Source organism: Somniosus microcephalus, chromosome 2 (assembly GCF_052327205.1).
Source record: "Somniosus microcephalus isolate GS21.2 chromosome 2, FLI_Smic_1.0, whole genome shotgun sequence".
In the NCBI taxonomy this organism is placed as follows: Eukaryota; Metazoa; Chordata; class Chondrichthyes; order Squaliformes; family Somniosidae; genus Somniosus; species Somniosus microcephalus.
The window spans coordinates 146,051,285-146,073,705 of record NC_140988.1 but is presented as its reverse complement, the minus strand read 5'-3'; the positions used below and the strand labels follow the sequence as shown (position 1 = coordinate 146,073,705).

The window sequence follows — 22,421 nt, the reverse complement described above, 5'->3', positions numbered from 1 at the left end:
CTGGCCGAATACAAAGTGTTCTCAACTTACGATTTAAAAAGTGCCTATCATCAGTTACCCTTGAAGGTCTCAGATAAGCAGTACACAGCCTTTGAGGCTAATGGACGGCTGTACCAATTTCGTCGCCTCCCATTCGGGGTTACTAATGGAGTGGCTGTCTTTCAACGGGCAATGGATGGCCTGGTTAAGCAGGAAAACCTAAGGGACACTTTTCCCTATCTTGATAACATTACCATTGCAGGTCACGATCAACAGGAACACGACTCCAACCTCCAAAAATTTCGGGATGCCCTCCATCGCCGTAATTTGACCCTGAATGAATCCAAATCTGTTGAGTCGCAACCGACCATCAACATCCTTGGCTACTGCGTAGGCAATGGTATCATTAAGCCAGACCCAGAAAGACTTCGCCCGCTCCAAGAGCTCCCGTCACCTAAGAATCCGGCTTCTTTACGTCGGGCTCTCGGTCTGTTTGCATACTACGCTAAATGGATTCCTCATTTTTCGGACAAAATCCAACCCTTGCTGCATGCTAGATCATTTCCACTGGGAACAGCGGCTGTTGCAGCCTTTAACCTTCTCAAAAAACAGTTGGAGAAAGCGGCTCTTCACTCCATCGATGAGAATCTCCCTTTCGTGGTTGAATGTGATGCCTCGGAGGTGGCGATCTCGGCTACTCTGAATCAGGAAGGTCGTCCTGTAGCATTTATGTCCAGGACCTTACAAGGTGCCGAGCTACATTATCCTCCGGTTGAGAAAGAAGCCACAGCCATCATAGAGGCAGTACGGAAGTGGAACCATTTTCTAGCTCGCCAGCACTTTACATTGATCACGGACCAACGATCAGTCGCCTTCATGCTCGATAATCGAAAACGAACCAAAATTAAGAATAATAAAATACAACTTTGGAGGATGGAACTGGCCTCTTTTGGTTATACCATTCTCTATCGGCCTGGCAAGGAGAATGTGGCCCCGGACACCCTCACACGGGCATTCTGCTCCACTATGTCATCCTCCACTCTCATGGATGTCCACAATGGTTTGTGTCATCCTGGCGTTACGCGCATGCTACATTTCGTACGATCACGGAATCTCCCTTTTTCCACTGGAGATGTAAAGAAAATATGCTCAGAATGCCGGCTTTGTGCGGAATTAAAACCTCAGTTCTTCCGCCCCTCAGATGGTAGACTCATACATGCAACCCAACCGATGCAACGACTTAGCATCGATTTTAAGGGCCCAGTGCCCTCTTCAACTCGGAACACATATTTGCTCACCATGATCGATGAATATTCACGTTTTCCGTTTGCCTTCCCCTGCTCCAATATGCTGGCGTCCACAGTAATCTGCTGCCTTGAGCAGGTATTTTCTCTCTGTGGCATGCCGGCTTATATTCACTCAGATCGGGGTCCATCCTTTATGTCAAGGGAACTCAAGGACTACCTCTCAGAACGGGGAATTGCTACAAGCAAAACAACACCATACCATCCCATCGGAAATGGGCAGGTAGAGAGGTATAACGGTATCATCTGGAATTCCGTACGTCTCGCTTTAAGATCTCGGGGCCTACCAGACCAGCAATGGGAAACAGTGCTTCCGGATGCATTGCACTCTATACGGTCCCTGCTTTCTACAGCCACAAATACTACACCTCATGAGCGGTTCTTTGGATTCCAGCGTCGCTCATCTCATGGAACATCACTCCCGTCATGGCTAACTACTCCTGGACCTGTATTACTCCGAAGATACGTTCGGACGTCTAAAAATGACCCTCTTGTAGACGAGGTCGAACTAACCGATGCCAACCCCACCTATGCAAACATACGATATTCCGACGGCCGAGAATCTACCGTATCATTACGGGATCTGGCTCCCTGCCCACCAGGACCTAGTGGGACATCGGGTGATGGCATTTCACCAGGAAACTCTTGGGACCTATCGGGTACCCCTCTCCAGGATCCTGATCGGACACCAACTAACTTGGTGCCGGTAGAACCCCGTGCTCAAGGTTGCGACCCTCCCAGTACCGCGCATGAAAGTACTGATCCGCCACAGACCAGCTCTGCACCTCCCTCTGAACAGAGGCAGTCCGACTTTGAACCTATTGGGGCTCGTACTCGAAGCCATAATCTCCCCGACCCTTCACAGGGCAGTCCAGGCCACACAGACTCTGACCAATGGCCAACCGCATGTAAGCGGACCAGCGACCCTCTACGACGGGAATCCAAACGGGTGCGACTCTTCCTTGTTCGGCGGCTGCGGACCAAAAGGTAGACCACAGCCTCCTAATCCTGCAGGAGGGAAGAATGTGATAAAAATGCTAACTTCCGGGAAGTTATGTCATCACTTCCTGTGAACTATGAACTATGAACTATGAACTGTGTACATACCTCACTTCCTGTAAATGTCACTTCCTGTTGGACTGGTATAAATACTGGTCTGTTCAGTATTGTAAGAGGCTTCTACCAGAGGCATGGTAAAGACCTCTCTTGTATATAGTGTGTTTATAAGTTACTTAAAGCTTACTTTAAAGTTACTTGATGGTAAGTCTCCTTTTTCTTACATCAGTTTCCTTGATGCATATACTGTAAACGCAAGTTCAACTTTCTATGGTCACATCAATGCAGATACTTTGGCATAATTATTATATAATTGTACAAAGAAGCATTAATGGGGAGAGAAACCCTGTTGCAATGGCAAGGGAAAGGAGAGATGTTGTTATCAGAAGGAGTAATGTATTTTTATTTTTAATGGCCCAGAAATTCGGGTCGGGGGCTTCCCGCAGGTGCAAGCCCCCGACCTGCACTTACCTAGCGCTCCGGCCGTTGTGCTGTGGGCCCGCGTGGGATTCCGACCCTGGGCCTGCTCCAGCTGCCGGCGCGCAGTGCTTGCATATCCCAGGGGTGCAGTTAGTTCGATGCGTCCCCTGGGATCACGTGGGCTATGCAGAGCCAATGGTAGCAGGGAATGCTTCATTCCTATAAATACTATAAGCCCCAAAACATCACTAAATCTTCAAATACATTTTTTTTTTTTAAATCACATTTTTAAAATAAACTATAAATTACATGAAATAACTATTTTAAACAATAATTTAAATTTTTGAAAAAAATAATTTTATTTTCTAACAGGGCTAAAAATAAACTTACTTTTCTTTAAAGTATTTAAAAATAATAAACCTGTGGAAAAAATGTTTTAATTTTAATTAATTCACCACTTACCTTGTAAAAAGCAGGCCTTGCAACTGCTTTTCACATGTCTAACTTCTGGAGACTTACCTTCCTGGAGAAACCCGGAAAAAAAACGTAAGTTCGATGCACACACGCTGCCTTTCCTGCGCACGCATTCCACCTCTTAACCCCTTCTTTCATGGCAATGGAAGTGCTGGTTTCCCGCGCAGGCGCAGTGCATGCACGAAACCGGCACTTCAATTGGGCTTACGGGCGAGTACCCCGTGCGTACTCACCCGTGGAGACCCGAATTTCTGTATTTCCATTAGAATCACAATGTCGCTAAATCGGCAAGAAGACGGCAGCACCATGGCATCTGGCTGGCTACAGGAGCATGGGCAACAGAGGAGACCAAGACTCCATGGTTCCATAAAGTATCTTCAGACCAGGGTACAAAATGGAGACAAAAAAGTAATCAATACTTGTATGGGATAGAAGATATTTTCCTTTTGTCTGGCTATAAAGGCACCATGAATCAATCCTTCCAATGCAACAGATGCCTTTAAGCACCAATTAGGTACTTAAATATAGACGTCTAAATCTGCCACAAGAGAAAGCACTAATTGCTGATCAATTAACAAGCAGTGAATGAATACCTACTGAGTTGAAAAAGCTCTAATTATCATTACTATACAATTTGAATCCACTTAACTACTGCTCAGGTTCTGCCAGGTTTGGCTGTGTCATCTCTTTACTCCGAATGAAGTATGTTTTCTGTGATTAGAGGATGTAAAAGTACAATGGGACAGTCTATCACATCAAAGATGAAAATATCAGAAATTTGCATTAAGTTGAGACACATTCAGGTATAGTGAGTTAACATGCAGCAGTTTTAAACTCCCCCAAATGTTTCACAGTATTTACCATAGCTAAGAAGTCTTGAATATTATCAAATCCAGCATGATTTTCAATATTCTTTTGTGGTTCCTTAATTTGGAATCAGACAGGGTTGATTATTGAACATTTGCTTCTCATAAAGGGATTGATGAGTACATTTCATCTGCAATCATAACTTGGAGTATTATGAGAGTAGAAACCTAAGAAACAGAAACTATCACAAAGATGTCGGGCCAGATTTTGCTGAAAAAATAATGGTGTCTGAATGACGTTATTAATGCGTAAATTGGCCAGCAGCTTGTAGTGACAAAGAGCTACCCCGTGAATTACGAATCACCACAAGTTGCTGGCTGATTTGCATCAATCCACCGTTAGCTTCACAAAGATGCCATCTCACGGTTAACCTCCCATGATTTTCATGAAGTTGCAGTATTTGCACATTAATAATTAATTGCCCATTAAATTCATCACATAAAGTTAAGTCTTGTAATTAACAGCATAAGTAGCCTTTTAATCAACCTCTCTTGCCCAGAAAGTAAACAATTATAAGTATGGAATCTCATTCCTTTAGGTTGTGAATTGTTTTAGGAGATTTTTAAAATGTCAAATTATTTGTTTTTCTTACTTTTCCTTTCTGTCTCTTTTTGCTCTCTCTCTCTTAATCCAATCTTTCTTTCCCTCTCTTTATTTTTCTTTCTGTACCTGATTTGACTCCAATTCACCCACTCTAATTCACCCTTCTCAGTCCTTTCACTGTTTATTTCTCCTTAAATCCTTTAAATCTCATTGGTTAAGATGATCAACTGTTTCTCCCGTTGTTCACCAAGGTCCCAAATATCCTGTTGCCCTTGCTGCAGCGTTATCAATTCGCACTTCCAGCAACTTTGTGGGCAAAAATTTTAAAACCTAAACATGCATGAACAAGTCTAAATAACAGGGCACACTGCAGGATGCCCCACTCCAACAAAATCTGGGCCATGTCATATTTACTTTAGAGGGTTGATTCCAGTGTACCAGTGGGACAAGGCGCCAGCAGGAAGTGCACCTTGGGAAATCGCGGCCACACAGCCCATGATTTTGTGTTCATTAAAATTAACGAATGGGAAATCATGGCTGCACACCCAAAATTTCCCCAAGATGCATTGCCTGTGACCTCCACTCCACGCTGGAAACACCAGATCACAGAATCACCCCTTAGGAGATTATTTTCCAAGTTCACCCGAGCCTCACCCATCAGCCACATGTTTTGGGAAATTGTGAGCAGTGCACCCATAATTTCCCGATATGCATGGCCAGTGAGAAAAGCTCCCTACCTGCATGGTGAACTCACAGAATCGGCCCTTAGAGGATACATTTTCTGAGTCCTCGCCAGCAATTACTGAAAAGTTATTGAATAAGCGCAGCCATTATTTTCCAAAACCCACTGGAAAATCTACTCCTAGATTTCATCTTTAGATGTACAAAAACTCAAATTGATTGTGAACTGTTTGTATTTAATGCAAATTAACATTCGAACATATATTTCTCATGTTCTTGTAGTTTTTTTGTCCCCTAATTTTTCCTCTGATCTTTTCCCTTCCCTTCTCTCTTATCATGAAGACAGTAGCTCATGCTGGAATTCAGTTTCACAGATGGAGGCCTCCAATGCTTCACCAAGTGGCCACTATTATTGTGTTTACTTGGCTGTCCATACATGTGCCCTTCCAGCAGAGGTCACTGCCAAGGAATCAGGAGTGGGAATCCTGGTCCAGTTTTCTCTTCCACATTTGGGGGCCAGCTGAGATAGCTGAGATGAGCTAATTCAAACAGGGATCAAACCTTGGACCTTTCTGGGTCTTTTTCAATGTCACATCAAGTAGTTCATTTAACCACTGAAGTTCCCTGAAGATCCACTGCTGCGTAACTTAACGTTTTTTTAATTCATTTATTTTTTGTATTAGAAAATAAATTAAAGCAAGGACTCCATGTCAGCTGTTCCTAATGAGAATTTACTGCATCTAGTTCATGTAAAGGTAAATGATTTACAGCATCTGCAATACACATAAATACACTAAAAACTAAATGGCCCAGAATTTGCAGTCAGTGGCTAAGGAATGGCGCTCGCCATTCATGTCCCTGACAGTTGCCCACAAAGATTATGCGGGTTTTAGAGGTCAGACTTGCTCTAATCAGGCACCCTTTACAGAGCATCTGTGGTGTCTATGAGCAGGTAAAGAAACAGTGCAGCTCTTCAGCCAATCAGATTGAAGCCCCTCAGCCACATCATCCAAACACACAGCGTCAGTTTTCACATGTACGCCGACGACACCCAGTGCAACCAGCTTTACCTCACCACCACTTCGCAACGCTTCCGCTGTGTCTAAATTGTCAGACTGCTTATCAGACATCCAGTTCTGGATGAGCAGAAATTTCATCCAACTCAATATTGGGAAGACCAAAGCCATTGTCTTCTGTCCCCGCCACAAATTCCATTTCATCGGCACCAACTCCATCCCTCTCCCTAACATCTGTCTGAGGCTGAACCAGACTGTTCACAACCTTGGTGTGATATTTGACCCCGAAATGAGCTTCTGACCACATATCCGCGTCATCACCAAGACCGATTATTTCCACCTCTGGAACATCGCTCAACTCTGCCCCGCCTCAGCTCATCTGCTACTGAAACCCTCATTCATGCCTTAGTTACCTCTAGGCTTGCCTATTCCAATGCACTCCTGGCCAGCCTCCACATTCTACCCTCTGTTAACTTGAGGTCATCCAAAACTCGGCTGCCCATGTCCTAACTCGCACCAAGTTCCGTTCACCCATCACCCTTATGTTCACTGACCTACATTGGCTTCCAGTTAAGCAACGCATCGATTTTAAAATAGTCATCCTTGTTCTTTCAAATCCCTCCATGGGGCCTCACCCTGCCCTATCTTTGTAATCTCCTCCAGTCCCACAACCCTCCGAGATATCGGCGCTCCTCTAATTCTGGCCTCTTGACCATCCTTGATTTTAATCGCTCAACCATTAGTGGCCGTGCCTTCAGCTGCCAAGGCACTAAGCTCTGGAATTCCCTCCCTCAACGTCTCCGCTGCTCTACCTCTCTTTCCTCCTTGAAGACGCTCCTTAAAACCTACCTCTTTGACCAAGCTTTTCATCATGTGCCCTAATATCTCCTTATGTGGCTTGGTGTCAAATTTTGATTTAAAACTCTCCTGTGAAGCTCCTTGGGACGTTTTACCATGATAAAGGCACTATATAAATACAAGTTGTTGTTGTTGTTGAGACACACTGAGTCTAAACCAGGAAGTATAAATTCGATTTAAATCATGTACAGAAAGCAGAATAAAGATTGGTGGCCATGTTTTCAGCTACCAACACTCTATGCTCTGGAATTCCTTCCCTAAACCACTCCGCCTCTCTATCTCTCTTTCCTCCTTTAAGATGCTCCTTAAAACCTACCTCTCATCTGCACTAATATCTCTGTCCTATGATGAGATATTGTGTAGAATGGGCCTATACTCTCTGGAGTTTAGAAGAATGAGAGGTGATCTCACTGAAACATACAAGATTCTGAAGGGGATTGACAGGGTAGATGCTGAGAGGCTGTTTCCCCTGGCTGGAGTGTCTAGAACTAGGGGGCATAGTCTCAGGATAAGGGGTAGGCCAGGTAAGACTGAGATGAGGAGGAATTTCTTCACTCAGAGGGTTGTGAATCTTTGGGCTGTGCATGCTGAGTCTTTGAGTATATTCAAGGCTGAGATAGATAGATTTTTGGACTCTAGGGGAATCAAGTGATATGGAGATCGAGCGGGAAAGTGGAGTTGAGGTAGAAGTTCAGCCATGATCTTATTGAATGGCGGAGCAGGCTCGAGGAGCCGTATGGCCTACTCCTGCTCTTATTTCTTATGTTCTTAATGTGGCTCAGTGTCAAATTTTGTTCCATAACGCTCCTATGAAACGCCATGGAATGTTTCACTACGTTAAAGTCACAGTATGAAGGATTTATGATGCCAGTCATTGAGGATACACACGGCAGTGTATATGTTTTAGGGGAAGCTAGGTAAGTACCTGAGGGAGAAAGGAATAGAAGGATATGTTGGTAGGTTGAGATGAAGTAAGGTGGGAGGAGACATGTGTGGAGCATAAACACCGGCATAGATCTGTTGGACCAAATGGCCTGTTTCTGTGCTGTAAATACTATGTAATATTTTAACTATAAAAACTAAAATTAAAAAAAATGAAGTGCTGTATCTTTTAATGTGGCTCCGTTGTACTAAGCATAGTAAGCAATATGTGAACTTGCATTGTATATATTTCACCTGAATAAGAACTGCAAGAAAAGTACAATACATCTGCAAAAAAATGAAGTGCACTAATAGTTCCATACTGATACTCTTTACAGGCCCTTTATTAATATCACCATAAATGATTAGCAGGAGGCAGCCAGTACACAAATAAGTGAAAACATGTTTAACATCAAATTAAACAGTTTCACAGAGTTTAAACTAAATGCATACAAAGAAGTCCTTCATTAATGAATTATTCAATAAGGTTCCAAATAAAAGCATACGATTTTATCTAAATTTGTGCTAAAACCTGAATCTGATTTGAGGAAAGTTACTGCATTATAATTGCAGACAGTGAGCAAAATTCAATTCAGTATGTTTTGACAAGAAACCAGATTTTTTTTGAAACTCAATATATGTAGCCAGATATTCAAATGCATAAGTGCAAGGACAATATGGGCATTTAAAACAAAGGTCCATTTACTTTTATTAGTACAATATGTGGGCAACAAAGTAATGAAGCCCACATACATCTTAAAGAAACATTAAAAGACAGGACGTGAGCTACATATTAAATTCCACTCAAACAATTATGTGACTAAAGTAAGGGGATATTGTACATTGCTGATTTAAAAGATATATATCTATACAGCGCAAGATACTGCAGGTTTATCCATCATTGAAAACCTTTTACGGAATTAAACATCACATTGCCATATTCTAGTAAACACTGTTTCTAAGTCACAATTAGTTTTGGTACTTAAACCTGCTGTACAGTAAATACATTGGGCTCAATGTCCCCAGATCTTTTTGGTAAATGTGCAAAAATGCTAGCCTGTGTTGGTTCAGGTGCTATGAGGATACTATATGGGTTTAGGGGCGGTGCTGTAATTTGCTGTCAATTTTTTGCACATATAAAAACCACCTGAAGCAGATCATTTTTTTCATTTGTAAGTGTAATGTATATACCTTTAAGGGGGGAACTACTTTTTACAGCTCATGTATACTGTAGTACCGGCAGTGACCACATCTGCATATAGCACTGAGTAGTAATCTGTACAGTTCAGTCCCAGAGTGAGCCACGTTGAGTAAACACCTGTTGTACTGTTCTCCTGCAGTCTGTGTCTTACTACTGACGGACACAACATTGGCGACGAGGCAAATTCGATCCTACCTGCAACTCTGCATCACCTCCCAGGGATTCGTTCTGGGAGACCAGTAGATTGGAGGTCAAGGCCAGAGACACGGGCGTCGACCACGGGCAACCGCCCAGTCATCTAGCAGAGACTCGAGAATTGCGGGGAGGCTGTTGAGAGCCAGGCTTGGCTTTCCAGTCACGGTGGTCCAGCGAAACGGGCTGGCAACAGGTAGTGCACAGACCCTTCCCGGACAGTGGCGGGCTAGAGCCCGACCGAGCGGCACAGCAAAGGGCCGAGCAGCGTCGACGGGAGAGAGAGAGAGAGGGCAGAGCGCACAGGGTGCAGCCGGTGTTCAGGGGCCAAGCAGCGTCGAGGAGAGGGAGAGAGACGCGCAGAAACCCGCGAGGCACCGCCATTGCCACAAGGACCGCTGAGAGCGGCGTTGGCAGCAGCGCAGGAGAAGCGCGTGAAACCTACAGGGCGCCGCCATTGCCACGAGGACCGCCGACAGCGGCGTTGGCAGCAGCGGGGGAAAGGAAGGAAAGTGCGGGAGACACCATTTTAAGCCATTTTAAACCACACCCAAAATGCCAAAGAGTGGCAGTATCACCGCATTTGACAATGAAGTCAAAGATTGGACTACGTATGTCGAACGAATAGAGGTATACTGCAAGGCAAATGAGGTGTCAGATGACAAGAAAGCGCTGGTATTGTTAAATTTAATGGGTGCAAAGACGTATGGCTTATTACGAAATCTAGTAACCCCAGCGAAGCCAGTGGAAAAGAGTTTTGGAGACATAGTGACGATACTACAGGAATATTTAAACCCCACACCGCTGCTGATAGCAGAAAGATTCAAGTTTCACAAACGGAACCAGCATAAGGATGAAAGCAATGCTGAATATTTAACAGAACTGCGCAAACTATCGAAACACTGCCAGTTTGGAACGGGACTGGCAGATACCTTAAGGGACAAGTTTGTGTGTGGGCTTCAAAGTGAAGGAACCCAGAACCGGCTTTTATCTGAAAAGGACCTTACGCTGGACAAGGCTTTCAGCATTGCGGTATCATATGAAGCAGCAGCACGGGGCGCTGCAGAGATACAACAGAGACCGCAAGAGTATGGCACAAACGAAATGTCATACAGAACAGAGAAGAGCTATCGCTGCGGCAGAACAACACACGACCACAATGATTGCTGGTTCAAAGACATTGGGCTGGATTTTCCTAAGCCCCTGGAGTCGGGTTGGAGGCGTGCGGGCGATAAAAATCGGAGATCCGGGGGTCCCGACCCCATCCCGCCTCCAACCCGCCTCCATGTCAATTTCATAGGAGTCGGGTTGCCGACAAGTGCTGGAACCCGACTCCCAGAGGCGGGAAGGGATTAAAGGCAATTAAACTGCCTGTTAACAGGTAGTTAACAGGTAGTCTTTTGCCTATTCGCGATTTTTATTGCTGGTTTGTGGGCTTCCCGACAGCTCCAAACCACAAAAAGTTTTCAAGGCGGGACGTGGGTCTGAGGTCTTGGAGGGGTCGAGATGCCCAGTGTTCAGGTGAGTGAGGGGTGCAGGAGTGCAAAGGTAAGTGTTTTGCAAGTGTTTAAAGTGTTTAAATAAGTTTAACTTACTTTTACTTACCTTTACAGGAGTCCTGCATTCCGGTGTCGGGAGTCGGCTGCAAGAACAACAGAAGCTCCGATTTTTAAAAAAAAATTAGCTTCTTGGTTTCTGCAGCAAAATGATTTTAAAGTTATCCTGAGAAAGGACTGAGGCTGAATTAGCAGTTTTTCAGTGCTTGACAGCTTCAAACAGCTGTTAAACACTGATATTTCATCTGCCAAAAGCTTTTGACAGATGAAATGTCAATCTCTGACGTCACCTGTTGCCAGGTGGCCCTTAATTGGCCTGCTGAGCCCACAGGGCAGTCTCAACAAGGTCAATCAGAGGAAAATCCAGTGGGTTGGCCACATCTCCATGGAGGCGGGACAACAAGCCCGAATGTGGGTTTCCCACCTCCAACCCGCCCCCGTAGCAAAACCCAGCCCAAAGTGTGCAGACTGTTGTGTCTGTGTGTTGATAGAGACACTGAAGACAGGAGTTGGTTTCATAGGTGTTTACTAAACAAAGTCTGGAGGGGAACTAACTGATACAACACAATATACAGGCTTATATAGCCTGAGTGGCCATTACCGGCATTATAGTACACATGGGGCTCTTAAAGGCACATACACTACAATTCCTCCCCTTTTAGCCAACCAGTACATAATATTTTAAGTAATTATTAATTACATGTTACAAGAAAAATAATCTACACATTGCTGCAGTTAATTAATTATAAGTCAGCCTCTCTGGAGGCTTCCTGACTCGGTCCGGATAACGCCTCGGTGGTGTAGTAGTTTCTGGTGGTGTATTAGGTTCTTTTGGCAAGGCTGATTCGGCTTGAATGCCAGTGTCGGGTTCATCGGGTTCCAGTATCACCGGATCGGAGGTAGATATGGGTATCTCTACTTCATCGTTAGGCGTATAGAGTTGTGGTGTAGGTTGTCCCTTTTCGGATGACTCTATGATTTGGTCAGCATGGCGCCTTATTATGCTTTCTCCGATGTCCACGGTATACATCAGCGGTCCTAGTCGTGTGCAGATAGTTCCAGGCTGCCATTTCTCGGTACGGTAGTCCCGGGCCAAAACTTGTTGACCTATCTGGAAGGTTCTAGTTGGCCTTTCATTCATGCCTTGAAATTGCCGGTTCTCCACGTCCCTTCTGATGTTGGGCTTGATCAAATCCAGCCGGCATCTTAGGCTTCTATTGAAGAACATCATGGCGGGAGTTTGGTTTGTAACCACATGTGTTGCATTCCTGTATGCGAACAAGAAGTTAGCCACCTTGTGCTGAAGTTTTATGTCTTCATTACCCATGGCATTTATGGCCTTCTTGAAGGTCTGGACAAACCTTTCAGCCAATCCATTGGTGGTGGGATGGTATGGGGCGGACGTGTAGTGCTTAACCCCATTGTTTTTTAAGAACTTCCTGAATTCTTCGGACACAAATTGCGGTCCATTATCAGAACAGATCTGTTCCGGCAGCCCATTCCTGGCAAATATGGTCCTTAATACTGTGATGGTTTTTTCCGTGGTGGTGGAGGACATCTTTATTACGTCCGGCCACTTGGAGTGTGCATCAACCGCGATTAAGAACATTGAGTCCATAAATGGACCAGCAAAGTCGATGTGTACCCTTTGCCAGGGAGATGAGGGCCACTCCCATGGATGTAGAGGGGCTTGGGGTGGAGCGTTTTGGACCTTCTGGCATCCTAGGCAGCTCTTGGTCATTTCTTCGATGTCTCCATCGATACCTGGCCACCATACAAACGCCCTGGCTAGGTTCTTCATTTTCACTCCACCCAGATGCCCCTCGTGAAGCTCCTTTAGAACTTTATCCTGGAGTTTGGGTGGAATCACCACTCTGGATCCACACATCAAGGTTCCTCGGCACACTGACAGCTGTTCTCTTCTTTGCGAGAATGCTGGCAACAGTGGTTCGCCATGTGCTGGCCATCCCTTCACTGTTAAATCGTAGACTCGTGAGAGTCGGGTCATTTCTAGTTTCCTTTTCAATGGCAGAATTTGTTACTGGTAGACATTCGACTATGTTAGAGTGGAAAATCTCCACTGGGTCTACGGTAGGTGCTTCTTCTACCGTTGGCAACGGTAGGCGCGATAACCCGTCAGCATTCCCATGCTGTTTTGATCCTTTGTATTCTATGTTGTATTGGTGTGCCCCTAGAAAAAGGGACCACCTCTGTAGCCTTTGCGCTCTCATAATGGGAACACCCTTTTTAGGGTTGAATATGGAGATGGTCAACAAGGTAAATTTTTGTCCGTGTAGGTAATGGTTGAATTTCTTCACTCCCCATACCAGGCTGAGTGCTTCCCTGTCGATTTGGGCATAGTTACGCTCAGCTGAGTTTAATGAGCGTGACGCAAAAGCTATCAGCCGTTCCGAGCCATCAGGGAATTTATGCGATAATACTGCTCCTACGCCGTAAGGGGATGCATCGCACGCCAGTCTGATTGGCAGTGATGGGTTGTAATGAGCCAAAACTTCTTTGGACGTGATTAAGTCTTTGCATTTATGAAAGGCACGTTTACAGTCTTCGCTCCATTTCCAAATTACTCCTGTTTGTAGCAGTTCATTAAGAGGGTGTAGAAGAGTTGATAAGTTCGGTAAAAATTTATGATAGTAATTTATTAATCCCCGGAACGACGTTAATTGTGAAACATTTTCAGGTGCTGGGGCTTTTATGACCGCTTCAATTTTTTCAGGTGACTTATGCAACCCTTCCTTATTAATTATGTGGCCACAATATGATATTTGATTTTGGAAAAATTCGCACTGGGGCGATTTGCTCGTAGGCCCCGTTCTCTCAGCCTAGTGAGCACCTGCTCCAAATTGGCAAGGTGCTCGTTGTCGTTTTCTCCTGTTACAAGGATGTCGTCTAGGTAGCATTGAGTCCCCGGAATCCCTTGGAGGACTTGCTCCATAGCTCTTTGCCAGATAGCTGGAGCGGATGCTACTCCGAAAACCAGTCGATTGTACTGGTACAGACCATTGTGTGTATTTATCGTGAGATATTTTTTAGAGGCCTCTTCAACCTCCATCTGTAGATATGCCTGTGCCAAGTCAATTTTGGTGAAACGTTTCCCTCCAGATAGTGAGGCGAAAATATCTTCTATCCTCGGAAGAGGATACTGTACCATGTGAAGGACCGGGTTTACAGTCACTTTGAAGTCTCCACAGATGCAAATTTTTCTCTGTTCTTCAGATTTATCATTATTCAATGCTTTCTTCATGACTGGAACGATGGGTGTTGCCCACTCGCTCCAATCTATTTTGGATAATACGCCTGCCTTTTCCAAATTCTCCAGTTCTGCCTCGACTGCTGGACGAATTGCGTATGGCACCGGCCTTGCCTTAAAAAACTTGGGAATTGCTGCATCTTCTACTTTTATTGAGGCGGTGATGCCTTTCAAGGTTCCTAGTTTCTCTTGAAACACTTCTTTGGCGTTGGCCAAGATGTCTTTTAATCGTTCAGGTATGACGTCATCATCGTTTTTTTTCTTACTGGTCACCGTCAGTGCCTGAATGGAGTGCCAGTCTAAACGTATTTTCCTGATCCATTCACGTCCCAACAGCGGTGGACCACCATCTTGTAGAATGTATAAATACAACTTTTGTATTTCCTTGCCGTTGTATACAACAGGCACCCTTATTTTTCCTTTGGGGTATACTTTTTGCCCCGTATATGTTTTCAAGATAATGGATGTGTCTTTTAAAGGTATATGCGGAAATAGCCGCTCGTAATCCCGTCGATTTATGACGGTCAGAGCTGGTCTGGTAATCATCTTTGGCAATTACATTATGTAATTTGAGACAGCTTAGTCTCTTGTTTTCAGAGTCGTTATCGCTCTTCTGGTCTTCGGAGCTACTGTCCGTCATCATTTGTACCTTTCTGTACTTTTCTTTATTGATTTTTTTTTTCCTGTCTGTGGATTTTTTTTGTCCAGATCGGCATACCCGTGCAATGTGTCCAATCTTTCCGCATTGCCTGCATGCTTTGTCCTTGAACCAGCAGTCCCTCTGGTCGTGGGTGGATCTGCCGCAGCGATAACATCTCTCAAAACCCTGTGTCATTTCATGGGTGCCGAAGTCCTGTGTCTTTTGTTGTATCTCTGCAGCTCCTCTTGCGGCTGCTTCGTATGATACAGCCATACTGAAAGCCTTGTCCAGTGTTAAATCTTTTTCAGAAAGCAGCCTTTTCTGTGTTCCTTCACTTAAGAGACCACAGACGAATTTGTCTCGAAGATAATCTGCTAGTCCTGCCCCGAATTGGCAGTGTTTTGATAGCTTTCTTAATTCGGTGAGGTAATCAGTGTTACTTTCATTCTTGTGTTGATTTCTCTTGAAGAATTTGAATCGTTCCGCTATCAGCAGCGGTGTTGGGTTTAAGTGCTCCTGTAGGGTATCAAAAATTTCTTTAAAATTCTTGTCCTTTGGTTTGGCTGGAGTGATTAAATTTCGTAACAGCCCGTATGTCTTTGCGTCCATTAGAGTTAACAGTACTGAAGCTTTTTTTTCATCTTCTATTCCATTTGCGGTGCAATATACCTCCACTCTTTCCACATATGTGGTCCAATCCTCTATCTCGTTATCAAAAGCATCAATATTGCCAGACTTAGGCATCCTAGAAATAAAATGGCGCTTCCCGCGCTTTTCTTTCTTGTCTGCAGAAGATATGGCGCTTCCCGCGCTTCCCCGCCGCTGCTGCCGATGACAACGCTGTTTCCCGCGGTTTCCGTTCTTTTTATTTATTTATTTACAGTTGGAGACTCATTCCCGCCGGACTCTCTCTCTAGGTCTGAACGCCGACCTGCTTGCAGCGCCGGCCGTCTCCCGAGTGCTCCCTCCCCGTCTGTTACTGCTTGCCTCCGCTTTCGCTGCTTGGCCCAGCTGTAGAACCAGCCGCTGGAGCCCCAGCCCGACGCCCAGGAAGGATTATTGTAGTACCTGCCACCAGCTTGGCTAGCTGGTGAAACCACAGCTTTTTCTTTTTCTTGATTTTTCTTCAACTTTGGACGCCAGAGGAGTCGATGTCCTTGAGGTGCTGCCGAATTGCAGGTAAGTCCGTTTCCAATTTGTCACCACTGTTGTGTCTGTGTGTTGATAGAGACACTGAAGACAGGAGTTGGTTTCATAGGTGTTTACGAAACAACGTCTGGAGGGGAACTAACTGGTACAGCACAATATACAGGCTTATATAGCCCGAGTGGCCATTACCGGCATTACAGTACACATGGGGCTCTTAAAGGCACATACACTACACAGACAGTGTGGAAAAGTAGGACACATAGCACGAGTCTGCAGGTCGGGAAAGAAAACCAGCAATAAGAAATCTCCAAAAGAAAAGTACAAGAAGGTACATAAGGTGACGGAGAATAGTTCAGACGAACAAAAGAGTGATACCGACTCCAAAAGCAGGGAGCTGAGTTGTCTGAAACTACATAATGTGATCAAAACGGAGGATCACCGAACCATTTGGGTCACTCTCAAGATAGCAGGAGTCCAGGTAAAAATGGAATTGGACACAGGATCAGCCCTAACAGTCATAAACCGACGGGACTACGAGCAGCTATTCTTACACATACCCTTGAGAGACACAAAAATTATTTTGAAGACGTACACGGGGCAAAAAGTCTACCCCAAAGGAAAAATAAGGGTGACCGTTATATATAACGGTAAGGAAACACCAAAACTAGACCTGTATGTATTGCAAGATGGAGGACCACCATTACTGGGACGTGAATGGATCCGGAAAATACAGCTGGATTGGCATTCCATAAAAGCACTGACTGTGGCTGCCAAAAAGGATGACGACGTCACACCTGGGCGACTGTCAAAGATCCTAACCGACGCGCAAGAAGGGTTCCAGCAAGGACTCGGAACACTAAAAGGTATGACAGCAACAATTAAAATCTAAGAAAACGCAAGCCCAAAATTTTTTAAGGCCAGACCTTATGCGATCCGCCCAGCCGTCGAAGCAGAGCTGGAGAGTTTGGAACGTTCAGGAGTACTGTCCAAGGTAGACTGGAGCGAGTGGGCTACACCCATCATCCCTGTGATGAAAAAGTCGTTGAGCTGTATTTATTGCAAGATGCAGGACCACCATTACTGGGACGTGAATGGATCCGGAAAATACAACTGGATTGGCATTCCATACAGGCACCGACTGTGGCTGACAAAAAGAATGATGACGTCACACCTGGGCGACTGTCAAAGATCCTAACTGACGCGAAAGAAGTGTTCCAGCAAGGACTCGGAACACTAAAAGGCATGACAGCGACGATTAAAATTGAAGAAAACGCAAGCCCAGCCATCGAAGCAGAGCTGGAGAGTCTGGAACGTTCAGGTGTACTGTCCAAGGTAGACTGGAGCGAGTGGGCTACACCCATCGTCCCTGTGATGAAAAAGTCGTTGAGCAGCACGCCTGGGGAACCAAGGAAGGTTCGCATCTGTGGGGACTTTAAGGTAACAGTGAACCCAGTCCTTCACACCGTGCAATATCCACTTCCGCGGATTGAAGATATTTTAGCCTCGCTATCTGGAGGGAAACGCTTCACTAAGATTGATCTGCCCAGGCGTATCTGCAAATGGAGGTAGAAGAAGCATCAAAAAAAAAACTCACAATCAACACCCATAAAGGTCTCTACCAATACAACCGGCTGGTATTCGGGGTAGCATCAGCTCCGGCTATTTGGCAAAGGGCAATGGAACAAGTCCTGCAAGGGATCCCAGGGACCCAGTGTTATTTGGACGACATCCTGGTCACGGGCGAAAATGACAGTGATCACCTCGCCAACCTGGAGCAGGTGCTCACTAGATTGAAGGAATATGGGTTCCGAGCTAACCACCCCAAATGCGAGTTTTTTAAAAAACAGATCTCGTATTGTGGCCATGTTATCGATAAAGAGGGGTTACATAAGTCCCCAGAAAAGATTGAGGCAGTAGTCAAGGCTCCAGCACCGGAAAACGTGTCGCAACTGAGGTCGTTCCTCGGGCTTGTAAACCACTACCATAAGTTCTTACCAAATTTGTCTACAATACTACACCCACTGAACACCCTACTGCAAACTGGAGTGCCATGGAAGTGGAGTGACGAATGTAAATGAGCTTTCCAGGGGAGCAAAACACTAATCACATCGAAAGAGGTATTGGCCCATTTCAACGCAGCACTACCAATTTGGTTGGCGTGTGATGCGTCACCCTACGGCATTGGAGCGGTGCTGTCGCACAAATTCTCGGACGGCTCAGAGAGGCCAATGGCCTTTGCGTCACGATCACTAATCTCAGCCGAGCGTAACTACGCCCAGATTGACAGGGAGGCCCTCAGCCTAGTGTGGGGAGTGAAAAAGTTCAATCACTATCTGCACGGGCAGAAATTCACCTTGCTGACTGACCACCAGCCTCTTGTCTCCATTTTTAATCCGAAGAAGGGCGTTCCGGTGATGACTGCGCAACGACTACAAAGATGGTCACTCTTTCTAGGGGCGCACCACTATGAGATTGAATATAAGGGCATGAAACAGCATGGAAATGCTGATGGGCTATCACGCCTGCCACTGCCTACTGCGGAGGAAACACCAGCAGTGGATCGTGTCGAAATTTTTCATTCGACTATCGTTGAATACCTACCGGTAACTAACGCTCGTATAGAAAAGGAGACCCGAAATAACCCGACACTGTCTCGGGTATATGATTTGACGGTGAAGGGATGGCCAGCACATGGCGACTCACTGTTGCCAGCATTCTCGACAAGGAGGGAACAGCTGTCAGTGTGCCGGGGGACCTTGATGTGTGGATCCCGAGTGGTAATTCCACCCAAGTTAAGGGATAGAGTGCTCAATGAGCTTCATGAGGGTCATCTGGGAGGGGTAAAAATGAAAAGCCTTGCCAGGGCTTATGTGTGGTGGCCGGGAATCGATAAACAAATCGAGGACCTGACCAAGAGCTGCTCAGGATGCCAGAAAGTCCAAAATGCACCACCACATCCCCTCTACACCCATGGGAGTGGCCCTCATCTCCATGGCAACGGGTGCATATTGATTTTGCTGGTCCATTCATGGACTCAATGTTTTTAATAGCCGTGGATGCGCACTCGAAATGGCCTGAGGTCATCAAAATGTCCTCCACCGCCACAGAGAAAACTATTGCAGTCCTACAGACCATTTTTGCCAGGAACGGCTTGCCAGAACAGATTTGCTCTGATAACGGACCACAGTTTGTGTCCGAAGAGTTCCGGAGGTTTATGAAGAAGAATGGGGTAAGGCATTACACATCCGCCCCGTATCATCCAGCCACAAATGGATTGGCTGAGAGGTTCGTACAAACCTTTAAGAAGGCAATAAAGGCTATGTACAATGACAACATTCCGCTGCAGCATAAGGTGGACAATTTCCTGTTCGCCTACCGGAATGCGACACATGCAGTCACCAACCAGGCCCCGGCCATGATGTTCTTTAACCGAAGGTTAAGATCTCGCCTGGATTTGCTCAGACCAAACGTACGAAGAGATGTTGAGAGTAAGCAATTCCAGCACATCCATGAGAAGCCAACAAGAGCTTCAATGTAGGGCAACCAGTCTTGGCCCGCGACTACCGAACAGAAAAATGGCAGCCAGGAACGATATGCACACGGCAGGGCCCACTAATGTACACAGTGGACGTTGGGGAGAGCATCGTGAGACGCCATGCTGACCAGATCCTAGAGTCACAGGAACAAGTCAACCCCATGCCTCGCCCATACGTACCTGGTGAGCAACCTGACGTACAGGTCGCATCTACCCCAGGAACAGTAGCATCGGAAGCTGATGACCCAACCGACGACAGGGTGCCAGAATCGCCTCCGCACCAAGAGCGAGACACTCGGAACAGGCGCTATCCAGAAAGGATCAGGAAGCCGCCCCAAAGACTGAATATATAAATGGACTATTTTCAGCTAACGTTGTATGTTAAAAGTGTTAATTGTAATTAGTTTGATATTTAATTGTTAAATGAGTGTTATGGTACTGTTAATCTAAAAGGGGAGGAATTGTGATGTATATACCTTTATTAAGGGGGGAACTACTTTTTACAGCTCATGTATACTGTAGTACCGGCAGTGACCACACCTGTATATAGCACTGAGTAGTAATCTGTACAGTTCAGTTCCAGAGTGAGCCACGTTGAGTAAACACCTGTTGTACTGTTCTCCTGCAGTCTGTGTCTTACTACTGACGGACACAACAGTAAGTCACATGCATGGTGCTCAGATTTTGCTTTTAATTAAAAAAATTAAAAGACAATTCCATAAAGTGATATTCAGAAATCTTTGTGAGATATGTGGGGGAAGAATTTTAAAATAAACATAAAGGTGCAAATAGGAGAGATGGGAATTTATACCAGTCCTTTTACATTCAACAAAAAGTGGATGCTGACGATAAGCAATGACCGTCAACCTTATGACTATTCAAGCATATTAATTTGTCATTGTGTTTCATCAATGAAAGTTTGCCATTGTGTTTGTATGTGTGGGCAAATTCGGCGTCAGTGAATAGTTGAATACACTGCTCACATTCTTTTCACGAAAAATCCAAACATAAAGTCCTGTCTGTTTTAATACATTCCAAAATATACTTCTTGGCAGCGTAATGTTTGTAATTGATTATTGCTTTTAATCATATGAACGGTCACTAAATTAATGGCAACGCGGTCGAGTGGCATCGTTGAGTTGGGGTTACGATTCGGGGTTATGAGCTGGGATTAGGGTGCCAGGGTTAGGATTAAGGTTATGGGGTTAATGGTTAGGGGTTAGCATTAGGGCTACGGGTTTAAGTGAAATTATTGCTGATTATTACACTATTGTAATGCTTTAAATAAACATGGTTTGATAATTTTATGCAGAAAATGTTGTGTTGTTAAAATGTACAATCGCCTGCCAAATGCAGGCACATTTGAGAATTGTGGGGTCGATGTTTCTCTCGGGCAGTCGCTGACTGCTGAGCTGGGATCCCTCCTCCGGCCCCCCTGGCCCTGCCGCTGTGCGGGCGGCGAGGCCGGCAGAGGGTCGCGCCAGAGCCTGGCTCTTACCTCCAGGTAATACAGGTCCAGGGAGGTGATCTGCGAGTCCAGGAAACTCTCGTACGTCTCGAACTGGTTGACGACGTTGTCGACCGCCGCGCCCCCCTGCTCCTCCTCCATGTTGTTTACCTTGGGCCGGCGTCGTCTCCTAGCAACAAGCACTTCCGGTCCGCGGAACCAGAGCTCACGAGGACAGGCGTTGCCACTCCTGGAGATCAGGGCATTGCAGTAGTGTGCTGCCGACCTGCCTTTTCCACCAGATAAATTGCATCTACCTCAAAGCAGACATTGCAGCATAAGTATTATTCTGCATCTTTTCAATGGGAATTGGATGCACTTTTGCAACAGAAGCAGATATAGTTTTTTTTATTCGTTCCTGCGATGTGGGCGTAGCTGGCAAGGCCAGCATTTATTGGCTATCCCTAATTGCCCTTGAGAAGGAGGTGGTGAGCCGCCTTCTTGAACCGCTGTAGTCTGTGTGGTGAAGGTGCTCCCACAGTGCCGTTAGGGAGGGAGTTCCAGGATTTTGAGCCAGCGATGAAGAAGGAACGGTGATATATTTCCAAGTCAGGATGGTGTGCGACTTGGAGGGGAACTTGGAGGTGGTGGTGTTCCCATGCGCCTGCTGCCCATGTCCTTCTAGGTAGTAGAGGTTGCGGATTTGGGAGGTGCTGCCGAAGAAGCCTTGGCGAGTTGGTGCAGTGCATCTTCTAGATGATATAGTGATATAGCGAGTAGGAGGCAGTGGGATTAGTATTGGATTGTTTTAGCAAAAAAAAAGACCTGATGAGCAGAATGACCTCCTTCTGTGCTGTAAACATCTAGGATGCTATGATAGGATTATCGGTTTATCGACACAAATTACTGTACCTGGTGCACAGCAGTTTATGAAATCAGCACAGCCTAAAGATCTGTTGGCTGGTAGTTTGTGAGTGAGGGTGGGGTTGAGGAGTGGCAGTTTAATTGTAAATAAAATACTTAATTGTAAATCTGTTCCAAACTCTGGTATCTGGGATAAGAAAGACCTGCAGAGACTAGAACAGAAGCAGATCTCTGACTCTCCGAGAGTGATGAGAATGGGAGTGGAAAACTAGCTTGGCAACGGACCTGCAGAGAAACTCCACATTAATAGTCTGCAATGCCATGATGTTTTATATCTTTTTATAACAATTATAGTGCAAGTAAATGGCAGAGACAGATGTTTTAACAAGATCAATGGAAAATTATACAAATGAGCCTGAAAATGCTTAACACATTCTTATCTAAATTGAT

The 22,421-nt window shown here is 45.3% G+C and overlaps 1 protein-coding gene across 1 annotated transcript in view; it reads right to left on the bottom strand.

Moving 5' to 3' along the window:
- The window catches only part of cfap299 (cilia and flagella associated protein 299), a 1,221,566-nt gene extending 1,200,279 nt beyond the window's left edge, over positions 1-21,287 (bottom strand). Inside the window, exon 1 of the mRNA XM_086004005.1 lies at positions 21,159-21,287. Coding sequence (XP_085860131.1) covers positions 21,159-21,269 — 111 coding nt within the window. The 5' untranslated portion in view covers positions 21,270-21,287. The remainder of the gene's footprint in view (positions 1-21,158) is intronic.
- Positions 21,288-22,421: the final 1,134 nt, after the last annotated feature.